The 26,149-nt window shown below is 33.5% G+C and overlaps 1 protein-coding gene across 13 annotated transcripts in view; it reads left to right on the forward strand.

Moving 5' to 3' along the window:
• The window catches only part of Sec31a (SEC31 homolog A, COPII component), a 69,669-nt gene that overhangs the window by 25,325 nt on the left and 18,195 nt on the right, over window positions 1-26,149 (forward strand). For 4 of the 13 annotated variants that reach the window (XM_077803604.1, XM_077803596.1, XM_077803597.1 and 1 more), the window contains exons 8-22: window positions 373-472; window positions 3,117-3,278; window positions 3,463-3,615; window positions 6,882-7,115; window positions 8,147-8,221; window positions 9,883-9,921; window positions 10,418-10,495; window positions 13,820-13,895; window positions 14,510-14,688; window positions 16,356-16,482; window positions 17,414-17,559; window positions 19,506-19,679; window positions 22,580-22,753; window positions 25,021-25,113; window positions 25,818-25,941. In XM_077803604.1, the coding sequence (XP_077659730.1) occupies window positions 373-472; window positions 3,117-3,278; window positions 3,463-3,615; window positions 6,882-7,115; window positions 8,147-8,221; window positions 9,883-9,921; window positions 10,418-10,495; window positions 13,820-13,895; window positions 14,510-14,688; window positions 16,356-16,482; window positions 17,414-17,559; window positions 19,506-19,679; window positions 22,580-22,753; window positions 25,021-25,113; window positions 25,818-25,941 (1,934 nt within the window). The remainder of the gene's footprint in view (window positions 1-372; window positions 473-3,116; window positions 3,279-3,462; window positions 3,616-6,881; window positions 7,116-8,146; window positions 8,222-9,882; window positions 9,922-10,417; window positions 10,496-13,819; window positions 13,896-14,509; window positions 14,689-16,355; window positions 16,483-17,413; window positions 17,560-19,505; window positions 19,680-22,579; window positions 22,754-25,020; window positions 25,114-25,817; window positions 25,942-26,149) is intronic. The other 9 variants (XM_077803600.1, XM_077803607.1, XM_077803605.1 and 6 more) reach the window with 3 other exon arrangements.

Raw genomic sequence — 26,149 nt, forward strand, 5'->3', positions numbered from 1 at the left:
GAGATCAAACCCAGGGCCTTATTCTTGGGAGGCAAGTGTCTACCACTGAGCTACACCTGCAGCTCCTCTACAACACAATTTTTATCTGCACTTTCAAAAGATAGCCTGTAATTTTTATTACTTAGTCCATGTTGTTGAGTATGTGTTTTTATGTTTTGCTACTATACAGGGACACTATATCGAATACCCTTTACCTTTTTAATGATCAAAGAACATAAACATTACTAACTTGCCTTCTAGAAAGATTACACTAAATTACAATTCTGTTAGCAGTGTGTGAGTCTCTGAAGTCTAGACAAAATAATTTGATTTTTTGAAAATTGAACATTTTCTCATCTTGTGTTTTTTTTTCTCCTTTGTGTTTTTTAATAGGGGGATTTTGGCAATTGCTTGGAGCATGGCAGATCCTGAATTGTTACTGAGCTGTGGAAAAGATGCTAAGATTCTGTGCTCTAACCCAAACACAGGAGAGGTATGGGGAGGAGATGCTTCTTAACTTTGTAGCCCTTGGAATACTGTTTTATAGATAAATAAAAATTTTATATGGATTCTTTAGTGCATTCTTATGATTAAAGACATATGAAAGTAGATAGAGGTGGTTGTGAAAGATTAATCTAGTGGAGATTTTATCAGGAATATTATCTAAGCTCTTTCAACTAGAAAAATTAGTCATTGAAATAGTTTGTTGCAACTAGAAATGATTTCCAATAAAATTTATTTATTACCTAGATTCAGAAATAGTTTGTGGGCTGAGGGTGTGGCTCCCTGGTAGAGCATTGGCCTAGTATGCATGAGGCTCTGCATTCAGTCCCTGACACTGCCCCCTGCCCATCCCCACCCTCCACCCTGCCCAAAAGTAATACTTAGTTTGATTTATCTCACATGTGATTCCTGTAAATCATTATCTTCATTGTAGAATTGTTCAAGGTTTGGGTCTTTTTTTCTGCTTTTCCATTCTTGAAGATCATCTTGACTTTTGGAAATCAGTAGTTTTTAAATCTGTCTTCTGAATGATAAATCAAGAGTATAATACTTTGTTATATAATATTTGTTGTATGTCCTACCCATGGAAATTTGTAGGAAATTTTACATAAATACCATACAGTTTTATTTCTTAATAGTTGTATGGTTTCCCTACCTTTTTTTTTTTTTTTTGATACTAGGAATTGAACTCAGAGACACTTAACCACTGAGTCACATCTCCAGCTCATTTTTTGTTTGTATTTTATTTAGAGAAGGGTCTCATTGAGTTCCTTAGTGCCTCACTAAGTTGCTGAGGCTGGCTTTGAACTAGCAATCCTCCTGCCTTAGCCTCCCCAGCTATGGGATTACAGGCCTGTGCACTGCACCCAGCTCCCTACCTTTTTCTTTTGGACCATAAATTCTAATTATAGTTTTTAGGCTTTTATTTTTTTCTATATTCAGATAGATTATTGAAAGTGCTTTTGCAGTTACTCCGATGGAATAATATAGTCTAGCGGTAGAGTGCTTGTCTAGCACATACAAGTTTCTGGAGTTAGCCCCCAGCACTGCAATAATAATTTAAAAAAAAAATACACAATTTCTTTTACATGTTTCAATCTGTATTATTAAAATAAAACAAGCATTTCTGGTTTCAAGTGTTTGAATTGTGATATCTAAGAATAAATAAGCATTCAAGTTAGGGAAAACAAGAAGATTAAAACAATAATAAATTTTACTTCCTATGGCTTGTAGGCCAAATAAATATCTTTCTTTTTACACTTTGCCTTTCTAAGTAATTTCAAAGTACATGAAACTTACTGTTTTGTCATTATTCTTATAGGGTACATGAATTTATTAAAATGGATGTTTGGGGCTGGGGTTGTGGCTCAGTAGTAGAGTGCTCGCCTAGCATGCATGAAGCACTGGTTTCCATCCTCAGCACCACATAAAAATAAAAAAATAAAGATATTGTTTTCACTTAAAACTAAAAAAAAAATACATAAATTTTTAAAAATGGATGTTTGCATGTGATTCGTTATATGTGTTTGGATTTAAAGGAATCTACTTTTAGTGCATGTTGAAACTAAAAATTGAAATTCATATTTAACTGCAAAGTAGTAATAGACAAATAAAATTTAAGTTCCATGAGACTGCATGTCTTATTAATCACTATACATGTCAAAGACATGAGCAACCTGAATATTTTTTCACTTACTTTGTCTTCTTATTAACATTTTGAATATCTCATGAAGTCTAAGTTAAGGTCATTTGACTTATTTTAAGGCCTAAAACCTATGCATGTATAAATGGCAGTCACTACCACACTTACTTTGAATTAGCAACAATTATATAATGTTTTCAAGATTTTGCAGCAGCCATTTTTGGTAGTTTTTCCATGTTGTTTTCCTTCTAAAGAAAGTTGTTAATGCTAAAATTTAGTAGGATTCTTTAGCATTAGGAGTAGTATGTATATGTTTTCTCTTTTGGCTAAAACCCAGATTTCTCAGTGAATTCTTCCCTCTCAAGATTGATTTTAAAATTTGGTCTTCAAATAACCTAAATATGATTGTTTGAATTTTGCCAGGCAAGAAGAGTTGGACAAGACACCAATGATAAAGTGTTCTGATTTTTAAAACATATCTACCACTACCATCTCGAAATCAGAAAAAAATCTTCTATTTTTAAAGATGTACTTGTTTAGCCAGACACCATGGTACACACCAGTAATCCCAGTACCTTAAGAGGATAAAACAAGAGAATCATGAGTTTGAGGCCAGCCTCAGCAACTTAGCAAGATCCTGTCTCAAAACAATAACAAGGGCTGGAGGTATAGCTCAGAAGTAGAGCACCCTTGGGTTCAAATCCCTAGTATCCAAAAGAAAGGTAGAGGGGGAGTGCTTGTTAAATCTTTCTTAAATATTAAGTAGCATTCTAGTTTAGCTTACTAGACCATCGTAGTGAACCATTCTTGTATTTTAAAGAAATGTTATAATTAATTTGCCTGGCTAAAAATACTTTCTAAAATAAAATGTTTAACCACAGTAATGTTGATCACATTAATTCAGGTATTTGGGTTATAAAGTGACTATATAGTTTTCTGACTTTTGTTGTTTATTTTTATTTATGTATGTATTTATTCATTTTTGGCCTAGGTGTTATATGAACTTCCCACCAACACACAGTGGTGCTTTGATATTCAATGGTGTCCTCGAAATCCTGCTCTCTTATCAGCTGCTTCCTTTGATGGGCATATCAGTGTTTATTCTATCATGGGAGGTAGCACAGATGGTTTAAGGCAGAAACAAGTTGACAAGGTAATAGGAAATGTTAAAACAACAACAACAACAACAAATCATAATTATTTTGACAAAGATGATTGGTCAATAATGCTGATTTATTGAATAATTATCAAAAATTTTTCTTGGGTATGACTTGAAAAAAATGCATCATAGTTTGTAAGTTACTGATTCATACTTTTTTTTTTTTTTTTTTTTAAAGCTTTCATCATCTTTTGGGAATCTTGATCCTTTTGGCACAGGACAGCCGCTTCCTCCATTACAAATTCCGCAGCAGACAACTCAACATAGTATAGTGCTGCCTCTAAAGAAGCCACCCAAATGGATCCGAAGACCTGTTGGTGCTTCCTTCTCAGTAGGTGCATCTTGGTTTATGGTTCATAGAAGCAAAGGAGTTTTCATAGTGAAGTGTTATAGAATCATTCAGATGGAAAAACTTGGGTTTGAGATGGATTTGTGGATGTTCATCATTCAAAATATTTTCTTAGAAAAAAGTGGGGACCTGCCAGGCACGGTGACACACGCCTTGTAATCCCAGTGGCTCAGGAGGGCTGAGGCAGGAGGATTGTAAGTTCAGAGCCAGCCTCAGCAAAAGCAAGGCACTAAACAACTCAGTGAGACCCTATATCTAAATTAAATATGAAATAGGGCTGGGGATGTGGCTGATGTCCTTGAGTTCAATCCCTGGTACTTCCCTACCTACTACCACCAAAAAAAATGAAAGTGGGAACCTACTTTACTTTTTTTTTTTTTTTTAATTGTGAGCCAGGTGTGGTGACTCATCTGTAATCCCAGCTAGTCAGGAGGCAGGAGGCTAAGGCAGAAGGACTGCAAATTCAAGGCCAGCCTGGGCAACTTAGTAATATCCAGTCTCAAAAATAAAAAGAGCTGGGGAATGTAGCTCAGAGATAAAGCACCCTGGCTCAATCCCCAGTACCAAATAAATAAATAAATAAATAAATAAATAAATAAATAAATAAATAAATAAATAAAGTGCATGCATGTGCGTGCAAGTAAATGAAAAAGCAGAGGTTCCTGTTTCCCAACATCCACTCCAACACTATTTTCATACTTTTTTATTTATTTATTTTTTGGTAGTAGCATCATAATGGGTGTGGATGTTTCATGAGGTTGTATTTCTCTGATGATTAGTGATGTTGAGCATCTTTTTGTTTGTTGGCCATTTATATATCTTTTGCCTCCTGCTATGGGGTGACTCAGCATGAAGGCCCTCACCAGATGCCAGGACCTTGATTTTGGACTTCCCAGCCTCCAGAACTGTGAGGTGTGGTGACACATGCCTCTTCATTACATTTATTTCTAAATATTTTCTTTTAAGCTATAATAAGTCCTCTTGTTCATAAATTTGTTCATAAATTTCTATGACTCATAGATATTCTTTTATAGTAACACAAAGTAGACTAAGGCAGTTTCCTTTGCTATAAGAAAGTCCCATTTATCTGTTTTTGCTTGTGTTGACTATTTTTTTGGTGTCATATCCAAAAATCATTGCAAATCTATTGACTAAATTTTTTCTTTGTTTTCTTCTAGTAATTTTATAGTACCTAGTGTCATATTTAGGTTTTTAATCCATTTTGGAGTTGATTTTTGTGTATGATATAAAGTAAGGGTCCAACTCTGTTTTTTTGAACGTGAATGTCCAGTTTTCATAAACTAGATATTTATTGAAGAGATTATCTTTCTCTATTGTGTGATCTTGGTGCCCTTTTCTAAGTTCATTTGACCATATATGCATGAATTTATTTTTGTGTTTTCCATCTGATTCACTGGTTTTCATGTCTGTCTTTGTGCCAATACCACACTGTGGATTACTGTAGCTTTGTAATAAGTTTTGAACTCAGGAAGTGTGAGGCTTCCAGCTTTGTTTTTTCTTTAGATTGCTTTGGATATTCAGCATCCTTTTAAGAGTCCATGTGAATTTTATAATTTTTTTTCCTCTTCCTGAAAAAAGTGCCATTGGGATTTTATTTATTCATTTATTTTTGAGACCGTATCACTTTGTTGTCCAGGCTGGGTCTGGAACTTCTCGGCTGAAATGATACTCTGACTCAGCCTCTTGAGTAGCTTGGATTATAGGTTGGACACCACTGCGCACAACCTCATTGTGATTTTGACAGGGATTGCATTGAATCTATAGATGGCTTTGGATAATATGGACATTTTAATAATATTGTTTTCCAATCCATGAACACAGGATATCATTTGTTTCTACCTTTCTTTTTTTTTTTTCTGTTTTGTACTTGCCATGTACAACTTATCTTCTTCATTACATTTATTTCTAAATCTTTTTTTTAATCTATAATAAGTGGGATGGTTTTCTCAATTTCCTTTTCACATTGTTGATTGTTAGTATATAGAAACAGCTAATTTTTGTGTGTTGACTTTGTTCCTTCAACTTTGCCAAATTCATTTATTGGTTTTAATTATTTTGTGGTATCTTTAGGTTTTTTAATACAACATGTCATCTATGAACAGAGTTAATTTTCCTTCTTTTTTTTCCTCCTGGGAAAAAAGGGGTTGAGCCCAGGGGTATTGTACCACTGAACTACATCTTTAGCACTTTTCATTTTGAGGCAGGGTCTCACTGAGTTGCACAGGCTGTCCTCAAAACTTGCAGTCCTCCCAAGTCACTGAGATTATGGGGTTTTATCACTATTCCCAGCTACCTCTTTCTAATTGTGATGCCTTTTATTTCTTTTTCTTACTTCTGTACTCTGGCTAGAACTCTAGTACTGTCTTGAAAAGTGGTGAAAGTAGCATTCTTACTTTGTTCCTAGTCTTAGAGGAGAAGCTTTTATATATATTTTTTACCACTGAGTATAATATTAGTTATGGACTTTCCTTATTTGGCCTCTATTATGTTGAGATAATTTTCTTCTTTGTTCATTCCTGATGCTATAACAAAATGCTATGAACTAGATAATGTGTAAACAATAGAAATTTATTTCTCACAGTTTTGGAGGCTTGAATTCTGATCAAGACACAAGTAGGTTCAGAATTGGTAAGGCTCACTCTGCTTCCAGGATCGCAACTTGTTTCTGCATCCTCTTGGGGAATGATTGTTACATCTTCACTTGGCTGAAGGCAATAGAGGCTAGCTAATTTCCTCCTGTCTTTTTATGAGGTTTTGTTAATTCCATTCATAAGGGCTCCACCTCTCCTACTGTTATAAGACTGTAACCTATGCTTTCCTAGAATGTGCCTATTTGAACCAGCACTGTGTGGGTGGGGAAAAGGGCCTGTATTTCCTTGTACAGAAGTTTTCAGTGTGAAAACCAAATTTGGTTGTTTCTTTTTTTTCTATATATTTTTTATTAATATATTAATCAGATAATAACTGCTTACCATATTAAGGTAATATATCGACTGAGATATTACATACAGTAAATATTACATTTCATTCAGGAGGTGGGTTCTGAAGAGGAATAATAATAATTGAAGTCTAGAGTAAAATTATGGAGCATAGGAGAATATATTAGCTAATTTTATCCAAATTGGTTTATGTGTAGGCCACATTTCTTTAGTCCAGCAAGTTTATAGTATACATATGTTTTGACCATGTCATTGTGGTTAAAATGGATTTCACTCATTCTTCCACAGTTTGGAGGCAAACTGGTTACTTTTGAGAATGTCAAAGTTCAGTCTCAGCAGGGAGCTGAGCAGCAGCAGCAGCAGCATGTGTTCATTAGTCAAGTGGTAACAGAAAAGGAATTTCTTAACCGATCGGACCAACTACAGCAGGTCATGCAGTCACAAGGATTTATCAGTTACTGCCAGAAAAAAATTGATGCTTCTCAGACCGAGTTTGAGAAAAATGTGTGGTCCTTCTTGAAGGTAAAGTTGATATTTAAAACCATTTTATTTCATTATCTATAAATTTAACTGTTCCTATTCTTTTTATAATTATACAAAATAGTGGGATTCATTATGAGGTATTCATAAATGTACATAATGTAATTTGGTCAATTTAATTGCCCGGTACCTCCCTTTCCTTTCTCTTATATTCTAAATTTGTCTTCGTATTAAAGAAACAATTGGTAAAGTGTAGCTGCTGGAATTCATGATGAAATTTGAGAAACCTCACAAAGAGCACTCAACCTAAATTCTTATGTCAGACGTTCTTCCTTGAATAATTTGACAAACTTAATACAGTGTTTTTTTTTTTTAAGGCAATATAGTAGAGATATTTAAGGAAAAAAGATGACAGTAAAACAATATTTTTAAAAAATAGATTATAAAGCTTACTGTAAGGGGAATAAAATATTTAATATCTATAGTAAATCTAGTTAAGGAAAATGGGAAAAGAGAAGACACATAGAGGACAGAGGCTAGAAGTATCTCTCATCCTCCTATTAAAGAAGAATTTAGAGCTTGGGTTAAAAACCTTTGCCCTCAATTGCATTTTTGACAATAGACTAACAAATAGAATTTCCTTGTTGGTCATTTTTCCCTCCACTGGAATGTCTGTTTTTTAACACTGAATTTTCCAAGGAAAAGCAGTCTTGAATACAACAAAGTTTAATTCTAAAATTGTACAATTTATATTTTGTAATTAAGTATGAATTTTGAGAGATGATATAGAATGTTTCATATAGTGTGAATTATGCATTCATATGACCCTTGGGCATGAGTTTAATTTATATTCACTAAAATTAGACATCAAATATAAGCTATATTCAACCAGTATAATTTGTTAGTTGTATAAACTGTTCTTTGGATCTCTTTCTAATAAGTGGGCCTTCAGGATTATACATAACAGATTTTAGGTTTTTAAAATAATTTTATTTGGAATTTGATCAATTCTTATAAAAGTTAGGATTTAACAATGTAGGTTTTTGTTACAAAGATGTGTCTTTTCTTAAAAGGTGAATTTTGAGGATGATTCTCGTGGAAAATACCTTGAGCTTCTTGGATATAGGAAAGATGATCTAGGAAAGAAGGTAAACTTGAGGAAAGTTAAATGAGTATTCTTAAATAAAATGTTTATCTTTTTTTTAATAAAGTTACACAGATTATCTTTAGTCAGTTATTAAGCATTCAATAAAAATTTGTGTTTGGTTACTAAAAGTTTGAAGACATATTGTTAAATGTAAACTCTATATCTGGATTTAGAAGCTGACAGAACCACCTTTACTTCAAAAGTTCATTGTCAGAAACAATTGGGCCTTAATAGATTAGGCACTGTGAGTATCAAACTTTGGAAATAATATGTGCAATTTTAATGCAGTGTGTAAACAGTGGCCTTGCCAGAAAATAGTTAGCCACTACTATAGATCTCCCAAGTTCAATACAATGTAAGTGAGAAAAATGGTACTATTTCAGGCTGTCACAATTTTCCACCCTAGCTATGTTAATGCCATTAGCATATGACCAAATTATGTATTGATTTGGTGTAATAATAAATAGTAAATATTTTTTAACAAGAGTGTTTATTGTATTGAATCTGAATAAATAAAAGTTCAGGTTGTTTGCTTAATAGTTCAAATTCTTAAAAAAGATTCCCTTTTAAAATAAGGAAATCATATTGCAGATTTGTAATGTGACTTAATTATTATTTCACACTGTTGACATCAACATCAGTAATGGTAAAAGTATATCGTGGAAACATTGAAAGCAGTGTCAATGTTATAGTGTCTCTGTAATTCTATGCACTCAAGGTGCAGATTAATGCTTCCTCAGCATCAGCAAATCTAGCATATCACAGTCCCAGTATGGTATGTGGGTACGTCTTTGCTCACTCCTTTAGAGTTTTTATGGTTAGCTTTATTATTAACCTAAAGTTTCTTTTTTGACGAGGTATTGGGGATCGAATTCAGTGGCATTCAAATACTGAGCCACATCCCCATCCCTATTTTGTGTTTTTATGTAGAGACAGGGTCTCACTGAGTTGCTTAGCACCTTGCTGTGGCTAAGGCTGTCTTTGAACTCTCAATCTTCCTGCCTCAGCCTCCTAAGCTTTTGGGATTACAGGCATGTGACACCGCACTCAGTTTGTTAACCTAAATTTGTTGATGTAACTTTTCTAGATTCGCAAAAGATTAATATGAAAGTTTATTACATGCCTGATAGCAAAAAAAGAGAAAATCATATTTGATTGTCAAATATTTCTAATAGCAATTCTTTCCATAATGAGTACCTGGAGAAGTATTTTTAAAAACAAATTATAATTATTTAAAACAAAGTAGAAGAAAACATACTTGTTTTGAGGCTTGTTTTGTGTTTGAACAGCAGAATAGGATGACATCTGAACAATAGAACTCTAAGCAAATGAAACTAGAATCACTTAGGACCAATTCAGCATAGATGTTAGTTGTCTGTCTTTTTTTTTTAATATTTATTTTTTAGTTATAGGTGGACATAATATTTTTATTTTATTTTATGAAGTGCGAAGTGCTGAGTATCAAACCCAGTGCCTCAAACATGCTAGGCAAGCACTCTACCTCTGAGTCCCAACCCCAGCCCAGATGTTAGTCTTCTTAAACATACTATCCCTGGTGAAAACTATTATGGATTTTTGTCAATGAGAATGAAGAGGTAAATATTTGCTGGATACCCTGAAATAGAATTCCATTTAGTAGGTGAGTTGTTATTTTTATTTCAGATTGCTTTGGCCTTGAACAGAATGGATGGATCTGATGTGGTAAGAAGGTCTTTTAAAAATAGTTACTTTCTAAAATTTTGGTTAAGTCATAACAAAAAACTATGTGTAATTAAAGAAGTTTATGTTTTGTGCTTTGTGATATAAAAAGAAATGCCAATTCAGATATGATATTTAGTAAATTCATAGTTTTCATCTTAAATAGCTTAAGTTTACCTGGTAGAGCATTCCTAGCTTTTGGCATATTTGAATTTTGTTAAAGAGGAAAAACAAAAAAAGTAACTACTCATTCTTAAGGCAAAGATCTTTTGTGCCAGATGAGGTTTGGTAGGAAAGAACTAGAAGATGTTAACAGTAATTGTTAGTGGTAGTTCTTTGTTTTTCCTCTAATGTTTTTTGAATAAATTCACTCTATGTTGCTTCTTATGATCAAACTAGCTCTGGGTGTTTTTGTTTGGGTCTTTTGTCTTCCTTGTTACTAATAACCTTTTAATGCTACATTCTTCAACTTCCTCTGTACTTGTTTTGTGTACCAAAGGCTCTTAAAGATTCTGACCAAGTTACACAGAGTGATGGGGAGGAGAGTCCTGCTGCTGAAGAGCAGGTCTTGGGAGAGGTACTTACTCTTTTTTATATTATATTGGACAAGTATGTGATCATTGTTATCTCACATTAAAAAAATGGAATATTTTCTTGACTACTTGTTGGAAAATAAGTTGGAGTATACTGTTCCAGGTATATTTAGGATAGAAATCTATTTATCTAGACTGACAAAAATATGCCAAATTCTAAGTCTCTGACCTGACTTCTGGAATAGAAAGTTTAAAATTCATTGTTGATGTGAGAGATTGACACAATTTGTCAGATGACTGTCAGAATACCAAAATGAAAAGAGATTTTATTCAGAAATCCACTTTGCATTATATGTGAAGTGAAAGGGTTTTTGTTAGCACCTTCCTATTTAGGGCCTACTACTGGTGGCATAGGCTTCTGAATTGGTCCTGAAGTCAGAGTCCAAGTAAAGAATATTTCATTAAACTGTCATGATTTATTATAAATGTATCTTTAAGTTGTGCTTGATCATTTCTATAACTAATTAAAGAGTCCTTGAACACAGAGTTGTATCACTGATTTTTTTTTTTCCTTTTGATTTTTCTGGAGGTTTTCTTAACCACTATATACTAATCCTATAATTTTCTTTGTTTCAAATTTTATTTCATCTCAAAAAACTAACCAACAAATTCTTGTTTCTCATCTCATCTTTGACTTTTCATTGCTCATTGTGATATAGGGATATCCTGACCGTGGAATATTTTGTATCACTGTTTACTATATATAAAAATAATTTCCCAATGTATTTAAACTACTGCAAAATGACTATTAAAAACATTTTCCTTATAAGTGGACTTCCTAGCACTTATTTAAAGAAGTAAAGGATATGAACAAAATTTTACTAAAAATTTTGAACTAATTTTGGGAATACCTAGAAAGAATTGTAGATATATAAATGTTGTACTTTAATTTTGTACATCTAGATTATGTGTTATTAAATAAAAGACCATTTGAGATTATATTCACAAATAATAGGTAATAATAATATGTATAACGAATCAGTAATTGTCAGTATGTACTTTGAGTACTTGAAAAACATTGTTTCAAGGGTGTAAAATATGCCCTTTTATCTTTTTTTACCTCCTGAACTCAGAATTGCCTTGCACTTGCTAGACAAATGCTCTACCAGTGAGCTACATCCCCAGCCCTTTTTATTTTTTTTCTTTTGAGACAGCGTGTTGCTAAATTGCTAAGACTGACTTAGAACTTGCCATCCTCCTGCCTCATCCCCCTGAGTAGCTGGGATTACAAGCATGCACTGCCACCACCCCTGGCTCTTCCCTTTTATCTTGATATTCTTTTGTCAGATGTAGTAGTTTATACCTTTATTTGTCAGAGGTAGTCAGTACATTAAAACTTGTACATTTTTGGCCATGTATGTTTTAGAAGTGTGTAAAATGATGGTTAGTTGAGTTTAGAAAGCAATATGGGAAATATTATTAATTTTTTTCTGTATAATTATTAGTGAAAATAATCAGACCTATATCTCTGATTTATTCCTTAATGTGACTGGCTTACCTTCTCAATTATTTTGAGTTTTTAGATTCTAAAATACTTCTCTTTAGTTGGTGAAAGCCAGTGAGGGTTAGTTATTCTTTTACTATAGTCAACATTAATTATACTTTTTAGTTGAGGCTGTGCTGTGCTCTGCACAAAAATGACCTAATTCCAAAATGCCTTTGATTTTTAAATACTGGGTGCTTTTTCATTCAGTTGTGTAGGTAACACAAGCATAGAAAGCAGATATTTTATCTCATATAGATGAACTGCATTTTTCTTTAAAAAGGGAAGATTTAAAATATTTGTGTAGACTTAAAAATTGAGCATTTCTAATCTAAAAGTTTAACTAAAATCTTTTTGGATTTCAGCCAGACATGCATGGTCACACATACTTGAAATCCTAGCTACTTAGAAGGCAAGGAGGATCGCAAGTTTGAGGTCAACTTAGACCACTTTGTGAGACCCTTCATAAAAAAAGTAAAGGGACTGAGGATATAGCTCATGGTAAAGTACCCTGGGTTCAGTACCCAGTACTGCAATAAGTAAGTTCAGATTTGAGACCCTTTAGGATTTCAGATTTTTAAATTAGAGATGTTCGACCTATAGTCTCAGAATTTTGTAAAAGAACTATATGTATTTTTATCAGACTAGCCTGCTGTTTCAGATCCACTTTGAAAAAACATGACACATATAATTGAATTGGAGTATATAAAAATATACCCAAATACAAAAATATCTCTTTTAGATTGGCTTTTTTCTTTTTTTCTTTTTTTTTTTTTTTTTTGGTGCTGGAGATTGAACCTAGGGCCTTGTGTATTCTAGGCAAGCACTCTACCAACTGAGCTATATCCCCAGCCTGGCTTTTTTTTTTTTTTTTTTTTTTTTAACAGTACCAAGAATCAGACTCAAGGCCTTGTGCATGCTAGGAAAGTGCTCTATCACTGAGCCACATCTCTACATCTCTGACCCATATATTGCTTTCATACTAAAGACATCTAATGATTTTTTTCATGATTCAATTTTTTTTTAAAGAACAAGTTTAATTTTCCCTGTCTACAAACTATATTGTCATGCATATAGAAAACCCTAAAGACTCCACCAAAAAAATCTTAGAACAAACACAGGAATTCAGTAAATTTGCAGGATAGAAGATCAATATAGCAAAAATCAATAGCCTTTCTATATACCAATGAACTATCTGAAAGAAAAAAATTAAGAACATGGTGTCATTTAAAACAGCACCCCCCAAATAAAATACTTAGAATAGATTTAATGAAGATGGTGAAAGACCTGTGCACTGAAAACTATAAAACACTGATAAAAGCTATTGAAAAAGATATGCATGTTCATAGTTTAGCAGTTAGTACTGTTAAAATGTGCTCAACGCTACCAAAGCAATCAGCAGATTCAAGACAATCCCTGTGTGTGGTACACACCTATAATCCCAGCATCTCTGTAGGCCGAAGCAGAGTTCACCAAACCTGGCATGTAGAAGTTATTAGATAAGTTGAAGTGGGGGTGTTTTAAATCTAAATATGATAATATAGTTTAAAATATGTATGTTTTGTGTACTTCAAGGCACTCATAGTTGAGGTATCTAACAAAGATTATCTAGTTTCATTAATTTTTCAGGTATCTATAATGAATGTATACACTGAGTTTATTGAACATTATTTCTGATGACTTTGAATTTTACTTATAATTATATAATGGTAATTGATACTTCAGGAAGTCATAGATTTTTGTGTAAATTTAGACATGAGAATTCTTCTGGAATACCTTCCATGGGTTCATTTTGGCTAACATGATGTCTTTTCCATCTCTTTAGCACATTAAAGAGGAAAAACATGAATATGAATTTCTACCCTCCTCTGGGGGAACATTTAATATCTCCATCAGTGGGGGTAAGTGCCTATTGGTTTTATTTTAATATTTAAAAAAAAAACAAAAAACCTGAAAGCAAATGGCCCAGAAATTTAAGTTAGAAATGTTTGTCAAAGATGGTAGAGAGTTGAAAAAGAACTTGGTTACTATTTACCATATGTAATTGGTGCTTTCGGAAGGATGGTACATTTTGACACCTAAATGATCTTTATCAATCCACATAGGTAATCTGTAAATAGTGTTATTTTATGTGCTTCTTAATATATTTCTATAGATCTCTTCCTTTTTTTTTTTTAAAGAGAGAGTGAGAAAGGAGAGAGAGAGAGAGAGAGAGAGAGAGAGAGAGAGAGAGAGAGAGAATTTTTAATATTTATTTTTTAGTTCTCGGCGGACACAACATCTTTGTTGGTATGTGGTGCTGAGGATCGAACCCGGGCCGCACGCATGGCAGGCGAGCGCGCTACCACTTGAGCCACATCCCCAGCCCTAGATCTCTTCCTTAAATACTTAAATACTAACAGTTGTGTTCTCAGTTCATGTCTCTGTATAAAAATTGATGTGTGTACTTTTTTTATTATAGCTATTTTTGATAACAAGCCCTCTTTAATATGGTTGTATTGTTTCCTTGTTGCAGATATTGATGGTTTAATTACTCAGGCTTTACTGACGGGTAATTTTGAGAGTGCTGTTGACCTTTGTTTACATGATAACCGAATGGCTGATGCCATTATATTGGCCATAGCAGGTGGACAAGAACTCTTGGCTCGAACCCAGAGAAAATACTTTGCAAAATCCCAAAGTAAAATTACCAGGGTATGTTATTTTCAAAATAAATAAATAATAACATATTTATGGTTGTATAAGTAATTCTCTGTTATTGTGGATAATTGAGATTCAGAACACAGTAATGAATTTTTAGAAACCCATCCATAATTTTTTGACCCAGAGATAGTTTTTGGCATTGGTGTGATTTTTCCAGTTTTTGTTGTTTCTGTGTAGAATTTAAAAAGTAAACATTTTCATATTCTGTATAAAGGTTTAATATAAAAAACTTTAAAGGTTAAATTTCTAGCACCACCTAATTCTAACAGTATATTAGTGCAGAGCTTTCCCTATATCTTTCCATATAGATAGGTAGATATATGTGTATGATTTTTTTCTTTTTTCAGTGCTGTGGATTAAACCCAGGGTCTTGCATACACTAGGCAAGTGCTTTACCACTGAACTACACCACCCAACACTTTCATAATTTTTTTTTTTTTTTAATTTCAAGACAAGTTCTCACTAAATTGCCCAGCTGGCCTAAAACTCAAGATCCTCCTGAGTAGCTGGAATTACAGGCATGCACCACTACACCTGACTATATGTGTGTGGTTTTGTTTATGTTGTCACTTACATTATAAGCATTTTCCCACATCATTAAAGATTCTTACAAAAAAAATTTAATTACTGTATATTATTTTATGGGAAGGATGTTAGGCATATTCTAATGTTTTCCTCATACAGGTAACCACCATTATTTGTACAGTGATTAAAAATCTTTGTTGTGCCTAAAAATTGGTGCAAATTTCTGATTGATTACCTACAGTACTAGGAGAGGAATTTCTGGCACAAATGGCCTAAACATTTTTAAGACTCCTGCTTGATATTTCTTTTAATATCTTAAAAAAATATATTTTTTGTGGAAATTATTTTCTGTAAAAATTGTACCAGTGTTTAGTCCCACCAACATTGTTTGCTATCAGTCTCCCAGCCTCAGCTCATGTTATTCTCTCCCTGTTATCTTTTAGCATACTGCCTGCTTTCCAGTTTCTTACTCACTTCATGATTATTTCTCCCTGGGTCTTTGTACCTGGTTTTCCTTTTGCCTAGAATGCTTTTTCCTTTTTAGGTATACATGACAGTAGAGTTTTGTTTTTTTTTTTTTTTTTTTTTGTGGGGTATCGGTGATTGAACTCACAGGCACTTGACCACTGAATCACATCCCCAGCTCTATTTTGTATTTTATTTAGAGACGGGGGTCTCATTGAGTTACTTAGTACCTCATTTTTTTGTTGAGGCTGGCTTTGAACTTGTCTTCCTGCCTCAGCCTCCGAGACATTAGAATTATAGGTTTGTGCTACCGTGCCGGCAGTAGAGTATATTTTGACATATTATACATACATGGAACTTTGCCCTTCTTGATGAAGTTATATCCTGTTTGTCTTTTTAATTATCTCTCAAAAATCCACATTAGACCAGGTCACATCTTCCTGTTAAATGTTTTCTTCTCATTGCTTTGTAAAATGTTTGTTGGTGATTTTCTTGTTTTAAGGAAAATAATACTGTTTGTTATGTCCTTTGGTTCCAGAATATACTTCTCTTTGCTGCTGCTTAATTTGACATGAAGTTGTTGTTTTGAAAGATGATTGCTTATCCAGACTTAATTTTCACTAATATACTAAACACTTTCAATTTTACCTTTATTTTTCTTGCCTAAGCTCATCACTGCAGTGGTGATGAAGAATTGGAAAGAGATTGTTCAATCCTGTGATCTTAAAAATTGGAGAGAGGCTTTAGCTGCAGTATTGACGTATGCTAAACCAGATGAATTTTCAGCCCTGTGTGGTAAGAAGTAAATGTTACATTTTACTATATTACATATATGACATGGTAATTTTATTGTAATTAAAATTATTATAATGAAATTAATGACAAATTTTATTAGGAATTACATTCTTCCATTATTTTTAAAAATATTATTTAGTAAGTCTGATTTCAGACCAGAATTGGAAACTTGCTTCCTACTTACTAGCTATAATTATAGGAAAGATTATTTTCTAATCTCAATTTACACAAAAGCAACTCTCACTTAATGAATGTTAGCTGTGATAAAAATTAATCAATATAGGTACAGTGGCACATGTTTGTCATCCCAGCTACTCAGGAGGCTGAGGCAGGATGATTTCAAATTGGAGGCCAGAAGGACAACTTAATGAAATCCTGTCTCAAAATGAAAAGTAAAAAGGGAATTACAATATTTCAGTAAAAATTGTCATATATAGCATGACTAAATTGGTGGGGTAAGGAGTAAATATTATTTGCAAGAAAAGAAGCTTAAGACTGCTCACATGAGTAAACAACAGTTTGCTATCTTGAAATATCTTTTGCTTTTGTGAATATGAAAATTGTAAGATACTAACTGTATTTTCACAAATAATTTATAGCAGACCTAGCTGCCATTGATAAGACTATTCTAAACATGCCACTAATAGTTTTGTGTTCATGTATTTGTTTCCATGTTATTTTTTTCTAACATAATTGATGGAAATCAGTTCTACAACTAGATAGTCTTATGAAGTTGATTATTATATATAATTTGTCATCCACTTCCATTCATTTAGCAAATAAATATTTACTGAGTATTTAGAGTGACTTTATATCTCCCTGTTGCTTATTGGTTGTGAAATCTAAATTTCTGAAAGTATTGAGCTGCTCAGAACCCTACGTACAGATTGTCCTGGGTATAATCTTCTGATGTTTTCCTCTTGATTTATAGATCTTTTGGGAGCCAGGCTTGAAAGTGAAGGAGATAGCCTCCTGCAGACTCAGGCATGTTTGTGCTACATTTGTGCAGGGAATATAGAGAAACTAGTTGCATGTTGGACTAAAGCTCAAGATGGTAGCAACCCACTGTCCCTTCAGGTTAGTATTTTTGAAAAAAAATAAAAAAGTGCTTACTTCTTGATGTTTTCTTTCATCTTACTTATGAGCAAGTTATATTCTAGAAGTCCTTTTGTTCTATAAAATTATTGCTTTCACCCTGCTTATTTACCTTCTGGAAGTTTTTTCTTTTCTTTTTTTTTAATCTTTATTTTTATGTGGTGCTGAGGATTGAACCCAGTGCCTCACACATGGTAGGCAAGTGCTCTACTGCTGAGCCACAATTGCAGTCCCTAGAATATTTTTACTGGATAATTATATGCAATCTTTGAAGAAGCAAAGTTTGAGATAATAGTATAGTAAAATGGGGTTGCAGCTGCTTATAAAATCAAGGTTGTGATTTGGCAGTTTATTGGGGGAAGCAGGTGACAGGAACACTGAAAATAGCCATAGGGATCCCTCTTTTTCCTCACGATTCTTTTGCCTTCATTGACTCCTTTTGCCTTGGGCAAGGAAAGAAGCAAGGATTAAGTAATGGGCTAAGGAATAGGAGACATCCTCAATACCGATCGAAAATTTTCATAGTTAAGGGAAAATGAAAGTAATAGGTAAATGGAATTCCGTGTAGCACCAGTACCAGGCAAGAGAGGAAGTAAAAATTGGTGACTGTTCTCAGGTACTGTGTAAATATATATATATATATATATATATATATATATATATATATATATATATATATTTTTTTTTTTTTTTCCCCCCCAAAGAATTTAACGAGCAGAGTCTCACTGTATTTTAGTGTAATATTTCTTTTCCTCTCTGGAAAGAGATTTTATCAGTAGGATCATTCTGTTGAAACAAAAAATCAATTAGGACACCAAGATTTTCCAAGTACTTCTTAGAGAAAAGCCTTTTTTTTTATACTTTTTAGCTTGTGTACTTGTAAAGGGCAAGTGGGTAGGACATTCTTATGCATTCTACCTGGAGTTTGGCTTACCCTTGCAGAAAGAATTGGTATTGAAAAGCAACTTGAGGAACTTGAGTCACAATAGTATTTTAGTCAACTTTGCATTACTATAATGAAATATATGGGATAGTGAAGAGAAACTGTTTTGACTCATGGTTCTGGAGGTTTTGGTCCAAAATTGGATAGTCAATGGCTTTGGGCCTCTGGCAAGGGTAGCACATGCTCCAGGAATGCATGGCAGAGCAGACCACTTACAGCATGAGCCAGGAAGCAAAACAAAGTCCCTTTTCACAGTCCCCTTCAAGGGCATGCCCCAATGACCTGCGGACCTCCCTCTTAAAGGTTCCATAACCTCTCAATAGCACCACCCTGGGGACCAAGCCTTCAATACATGGACTTGTATGTTCTAGAACTGTGTGGGCATGACTATCTAGTTGGTAAAGCACTTGCTTAATATGTATGATAACTTGGGCTTGATTCCCAGTATAGCAAAAGAAACCAGAAAAAACAAAAGACAAAATAAAATTATAAACAATACAGACACAATAAAATGTCTACAAGGCTCCAAATCAGGATCCAAACGATAGCATATACCAAGTCCCTTTGGAGGTCATGTGCCCTTGTCTATGAGTCATTTCATAGTAGTAATAGTTTTAGAGGATAGATGGTAAGATGTTTTCACTCATAGTTCCTCTTTTGCATGCTAGGAACTTTGAATATCTGCCTGTTTTTTACTTTGTTTTGTTTGTTTTAGATTACAAGTATCTGGCAGCTTAAGGATGTTTGGGAGAAGGTGGTGACCTATACCCTGTCCATGAGTAAAAAGAGACCTTCTTTGTCCTTACTTCTATTTTAATTACCTACATAGTGGTCAGCAGTTATTTCATATATTATATATTTAAACAAGGATCTGAATAGGTGCTGTACTTTCAGGAAGTTTTGGAAATCAGTAACTGTTGTTTCCTGCTTCCTCTCATATGCATGGTCTTGGTATCTCTCACACTCCCTTCCTTTTTTCACTTAGGATCTAATCGAGAAAGTTGTCATCCTGCGGAAAGCTGTACAACTCACGCAAGCCATGGACACTAATACTGTAGGAGTTCTCTTGGCTGAAAAGATGAGTCAGTATGCCAATTTGTTAGCAGCCCAGGGCAGTATTGCCGCAGCCTTGGCTTTTCTTCCTGACAACACCACCCAGGTAATTAGGATTAACAACTTATCTTCTTTCTTTTAATGTATAAATGAGTAGAGTCCAGTAGATAGCACTTGGTATTAAATATATACATACTAGTAGGTGAATGTTATGGAGCAGTTGAATTATTATCACTTAACTATAGGTAAATGCTATTGATATTCTTCAAGGATCATTTTAGATGTATCCATGCTGTGTCAGAGAGAGAATGTTTTGAGGTATGATAGATCCCTTTGTATTTGTAGTACTTTAGGACTGAAAGAGGAAAAGACCAACTTGTCGTTTCTAAAGCTAATTCTTCATATAAGATTCTTTGTAGGGGGCTGGAGTTGTGGCTTAGCGATAGAGCGCTCGCCTAATATGTGTGAGGGTTCGATCCTCAGCACTACATATAAATAAATAAAATAAAGATATTGTGTCCACGTATAATTAAAAGAAAAAAAATATTCTTTGTAGGAATATTTTATGTTGAAAAGCTATAAATGTTAATTCAGACAAATGAGATTGTTAAAAATTTTAAATTCCCATATGTGTCACTCCAAATACTAGTGATGAAATTCATTGTGCATTTTGTTTTAATTTGATACTGTTTACGGGCAAGAATATTTTTTAAGTATTCGAGGTAGGGTAGACTCTATTACTTCTAGTTTATTGTCCTTATTTGATATACAGAGAAACTCAGACTTTTTAATATTTGTTTTAATTCAACAAGTGACTGGGTATAGAATAATGAACAGATTGCCAAGTTCTTGAAGGCTTTAAAATAGTAAATGCGATTCCAAAAGTAAAAATACTGTGATGCTATGGGAACACCAGAAAGGGAAAGTTTAATCCAGATCATGAATGATAGGACTTGAGGAAACTTGTCCATAAGTAGGATATTTATGTCTGATGGAGATTGATTTGGAGCCTTGCAGACATTTTATTGCATCTGTACTGTTTATAATTTTATTTTGTCTTTTGTTTTTTTCCGGTTTTTGGGGTTTTTTTTGCTGTACTAGGGATCAAGCCCATGTCATCATACAAGTGCTTTACCAACTAGATAGTCATGCTTACACAGTTCTGGAGCATATATGGAGGTTTTCTTTGTTTGTTTGTTGTCATTTGTTTTTAGTATTTTATCTGTTCTAGGGAATTATCAATAAGCTTTATTAAGTAAAAATACACGTACACTCTGTAACTGTGTGGGTATGACTAACTAGTTGGTTTTATATATACTTAACTGTAGGATTCAGCTCATATCCTTCTAAATTGTTAATAGGAATATTAGATAGAACAGAAATATATGGTGACTTTTCCACAATAGTTTATAAAACTCTTATTTAGTAAGGGCTCATTGTTATGTTGAGATAAAAGACCCTTTATTTTAAGATCAACTTAATCTGAGACCTTTAGATCATCTGGTCTTAAGAGTAAATATTTTATTTTTAGTATGATTTATAATCACATGCATGTCTGATACATTATTCTTAATCTTTTCTTTGGACTTTAAAGGATATTCTTTATGCAAATGGGCATAATATTGATGTTACTTCCTCTTAAATATCAATAGACCCTGCATTTTCTGAAGAACATGTCAATAACTTTGTGTTATCATTGTAGTATACAATTCTACCATTGAACATAAGGATACTCTACCACTACATTTCCAGCCCTTTTTAAATTTTTTTATTTGAAACAAGGCCTCATTAAGTCTCCCAGTCAGGCCTCAAACCTCCAAAGTTAATGGGATTACAGTTTTGCACCACCATGCCTGATAATATCTTGAAAGTAAATGGCCACTTTAAACCTTTTACAAATGTATAGGATTATATATATTTTTTAGAAGTGTATTGCTTTCATATCTACATTTCAAGAAATTACCATTGTAACTTGATAAGAGGTGTTTTATTTCATGCAAACATCATCGCAAAGCAAGGTGTAGAAGCTCAGCTAGATTTATTACTGTTCACGAGAGTAAATACCTATCTCAATTATTCTTTTCTTTTCCAATATAAAGTTTGCTGAATGTACAAGAAGAGTTTATCACTTAGGATACAGAAATTATTTTAGGGGTTGGGGCGAGGGAGTTACCTGTAAACAAAGACTATATTGATTTGATCCAAAAAATAAAACTTGAAACTATTCTTGAACTAACATTAAAAAAAAAAGTCTGTTGTTTTAAAAAGATAGAGAATATATTGTTCACAGGATATGAGTTGTTTATTTTCTATATACTGTAATTGATGAGGACATGGATAATATCTTCATGTTTCTGAGAAGTAATATGTACATGGGAGGAGGGGATAATATTATTTCTAAAAAAAGATATTAAAAATATTTCTGGAATATTTTAGCATATCGCTTTTTTTTAACACCCAGAACATATATATGGTCAATATATATGTTAACTGTATATATAATGGGTAACTTGTAAATTTGTATAATTGTAGATATGTACAAGCTACAGATCTAAATTTCATGCCTTACAGTTTTTTTAAATATTTATTTTTTAATTGTAGTTAGACACAATACCTTTATTTATCTATTTATTTATTTATTTTTATGTGGTGCTGAGAATCAAACCCAGCGCCTCACGCGTGCTAGATAAGCACTCTACCAGTTGAGCCACAACCCAGCCCTGATGTCTTATAATTTTAGTATATTTCAAAAATATCTTCTGGGCCAGTAGGTTTCTTCCCTCAGTTAAATTACAAGTTGTACTATATGTCATGGATGTTTAGTGCCAGTCATATTAGAAACATGAATTGAGTCCTCAAGTGTCAGGGTCTGTTGTAGCATTCACGGCATGCGAACAAAAAGTGAATCTCTTGAATGATTAGATTGCTTTAAGAAAATCAGCACGCTATCATAAAGTTGACTGAACTTTATTTGTTTTGTTTTCTTCCATTCATTGCTTTTTATAGCCAAACATTGTGCAGCTTCGCAACAGACTTTGTAGAGCACAAGGAGAGCCTATACCAGGACAGGAATCACCTAAAATTCCTTACGAGAGGCAGCAGCTATCTAAGGGCAGGCCTGGACCAATTGCTGGCCACCCACAGATGCAAAGAGTTCAAACTCAACAATATTATCCCCATGTGAGTAATGTAGTCCAGATGAAGTGGGAACATTTATGCATTTCAATTCAAATTGATAGTTTCAGATTGTTGGTTAAAAGATGTTCTGATGTGGTTAAAGTAGATAACATATTGTGTTAACAGTTATACTTTCTAGATTCTTGAAAGTGGTATTTCTGATCTGCATTTGAAAATCCTTTTAATCTATTCAAACAGATTATAATTTAGATATAAATTAGATTTAAGCCCTCTAGGGAAATTTGTTGTTTCTCTCTGAGTTAGGCTTTCCTTACACATGTACCTCTGTTCTTGAAACTTCTATTTGATTCATCTAACAAGCTTTAAGTAGCAGAATTAATCCTAATAGTGATTTAGTTAATTTTATAAACTATTTTTAGAAAGTAGCCTTTTTAAGCATTCTTTCTCCACTAATAGCATAGGTTTACTTTATTTTTTCAATCCATACAATAGCTAATATCCAGAATATGAACTTTTTTCTTTTGGACAACTTGAACAATAGAGAATAGTGAATTTATTGAAGGTTTATGAAGTTGGAGGTCACATAGAAAGGATTAATAATTTTTGTTTTTATTTAAATAACTGATATTTAAAATATGGTTGTATTGTCTTTTTACTGTTTCATGTAAAAAATTATATATTTCCAGACCAACAGATAGCCTTCATGTCCTTAAATGAAAAGTTTTTTCCTTAAGTATCAATTAGTCTTGATTGATAGCAAAGATACCCTGCCTAATAGAGCAAATTGGTGATAGGATTGACAGGACCTTTTTATATTTTATCCCAAAGTTTAATATAAAATCATAGAAAACTTTTGTTATTTAATCAGGACAGATTACATTTGTATATAACTATTAACTGCCTAGAACACTCTATTTTTTTAATTCATTTTGTTTATCAAGACCTACTGTTCGTACCTAACATTGTTCTAGTAATTGGAAGTATCCTGGTGAACAATTTATACAAAATCCCTATCCTTGTGGAGATTGTATTAGAAAGTCTGTGACATAAGTGGGGCAGATCAGATGATGGCTAGGAAAATTGAGAAGCCTGGTTGTCAAGCAACCACCAGAGTTTTAAGACATGAGAGTTTTAATTTCTTAACACTGTGTGGCTGCTTAATGGCCAAGTTTGGATTACAACTTTCAAGCACTCTGTATTTAGGCTAGACTGCCTCTCAGGTTACTGAAGTAAGGTAAGTAAGCTCTACATTGGGAAGAGAGAATGTTTACTCTTTATGTCTTTGGGTTCATTTGTCTTTCTGGGGAAAGGTAAAAGCATTGGAGGATTTTTGTTACACTTTGATTTACCCATCTTATATTTTAAGAACATAAAAATAAATTGTACCATAAGTCAAGCAGTGGTTTTCAGGGTTGAAGCTTATATATGCTGAATGAATGAAGACAGTGGCTTACAATTTTAAAACAAGTTTAGAGGCAGGTAAAGGTTAAAAGGGAGGCTAGATTAGTAGGAGTTTCACTCCCACATCAACCAGCACAAGTTCGATTGCATTTATTTTTATGTGTATATTGGAGTTTCACTAAATATTTACATGACAAGAGGGATTTTAATGACTTGAAAAATAATGGAAAATCACTAGAGTTCAGAGTAAGCAATATGATATGGTATAGAAAACACTATCCTGGGACTTGGGAGACCTGGAATTGGTCCAAGCTTCATGACCAGTGAGTTGAATGGATCTTGACAAGCCCCTTCACAGCTCTGGGCCTTGGGTTCTTAATGGTAAAGGGTGGGGATTATTCTGGGTGATCTATAATATTTAGCTTTAATATTCTCAATGATTGTGTGGTTTTTAAGCCTTGCATGGGACTAAGGTGAATTTTGTGGCTCTGCTGAAATTTAAAAAAAAAAGGAGCTTATAAGCAGTATGTTCACAGATTACTAGTAGCATGGGTACTATTAATGCTTCAAAAATCACTATTTTACTCATTTTTTAGAATATCTTTCTTACCATACTTATAGGACCTCACTTTCCCTACTTATTCTTGATGCTTGAATGGCATTGTTTCTGTGTTTTGATTTAGTTTTCATATTGATTTTTTTCATGCCTCTCCCTCCCAGTTTTGTTGTGATTATTTTTCTTTTGGAATCCCAGCTAAATTGAAAGCAGTTGCCTAATATATGTTCCCTTGCTGTTCTTACTTTTTGCTTTGCATCTAGCTATTAATACCTTTTGAGTTTTCTTACCTTCTTCTTTTAATGTTTTCATTTTTTATTTTCTGTGATTGGTATTTCTTTGTTCAATTCAGGTTAGAATTGCCCCTACTGTTACTACCTGGAGTAACAAAACTCCTACTGCCCTTCCCAGCCATCCACCTGCAGCCTCTCCCTCTGATACACAGGTATATCCTTCATTATTCCTCTTTGAGCAGGACTCTGCTCACCTAAATATATGTGGTTTTATATCTTCTACCCAACTTCTTCAATTTACCCCACCCTTATTCTGCATCCTGTTTATTGCATTTTATTGCTTTTAGGATGCAAAAGACAATATTTAAGGCAATTTATGTCCTTATCCTACCTCTACTTTTGCAGTTCTGAATTGACCTGAGCTAAAAAAATATCAGCAAAGGCTCTAACAGTGATTTAAATCTGATTTTTACCAAAGACTTCTTTTTTCTTTCTTCTTCTTCTTCTTTTTTTTTATTTTTTTTTTTAGCATTGCAGAAACTGAAGAAAGCTAATTATAGTATTTATATTTATATTTGCTGAGTGTGGAGTAATGGATGGAAATTTGTAGAGATGGAAAATCCTGGTGACTTACCATCAATTTATTGACACTATTTTATGAGGCTGTTAGCATCTTTTGTCATTCATTACAATTATTTTGGATGGTCTGATCTTTAAATCATTCAGAATACATTGCTTAGAAAATATGGTATCCTGTAGATAGTACATGCAAAATCCAGTGCTTCTTACACAATAAAGTTGTGGGGGATAGTTTTCTAAATAAATATGGAATCCCATTTCAGGGATTATAAAGCCATCTGTTAAGGTTCTTTGTCTCAAATGTAATCCTCCTTTTTATTATTTTTTCATTTTGTAGGGAGAACATCCTCCACCCCCAGGTTTTGTAATGCATGAAAATATTAATCCAAATGCTGCTACTCAGCTTCCTACATCTCCAGGTCATATGCACACCCAGGTACCACCTTATCCACAGCCACAGCGTAAGTAATGTGACCCTGAAGTCTTGATAGCAACATGTCTTATTTCATGTAGTAACTATTTACTCTGAAGCACTAAAGCCAAGGCCAAGTCAATTTTGACAAATAAAGTAAGAACCATTCTGATAGGAATCCTGAATAGGAACTCCTGTCTAGAAGAGGGGTTCTAGAGAAACATGGTTTTCCTAAGAGGCATCCTGAATCAGCATGC

Source organism: Urocitellus parryii, chromosome 10, assembly GCF_045843805.1.
Source record: "Urocitellus parryii isolate mUroPar1 chromosome 10, mUroPar1.hap1, whole genome shotgun sequence".
Classification (NCBI taxonomy): Eukaryota; Metazoa; Chordata; class Mammalia; order Rodentia; family Sciuridae; genus Urocitellus; species Urocitellus parryii.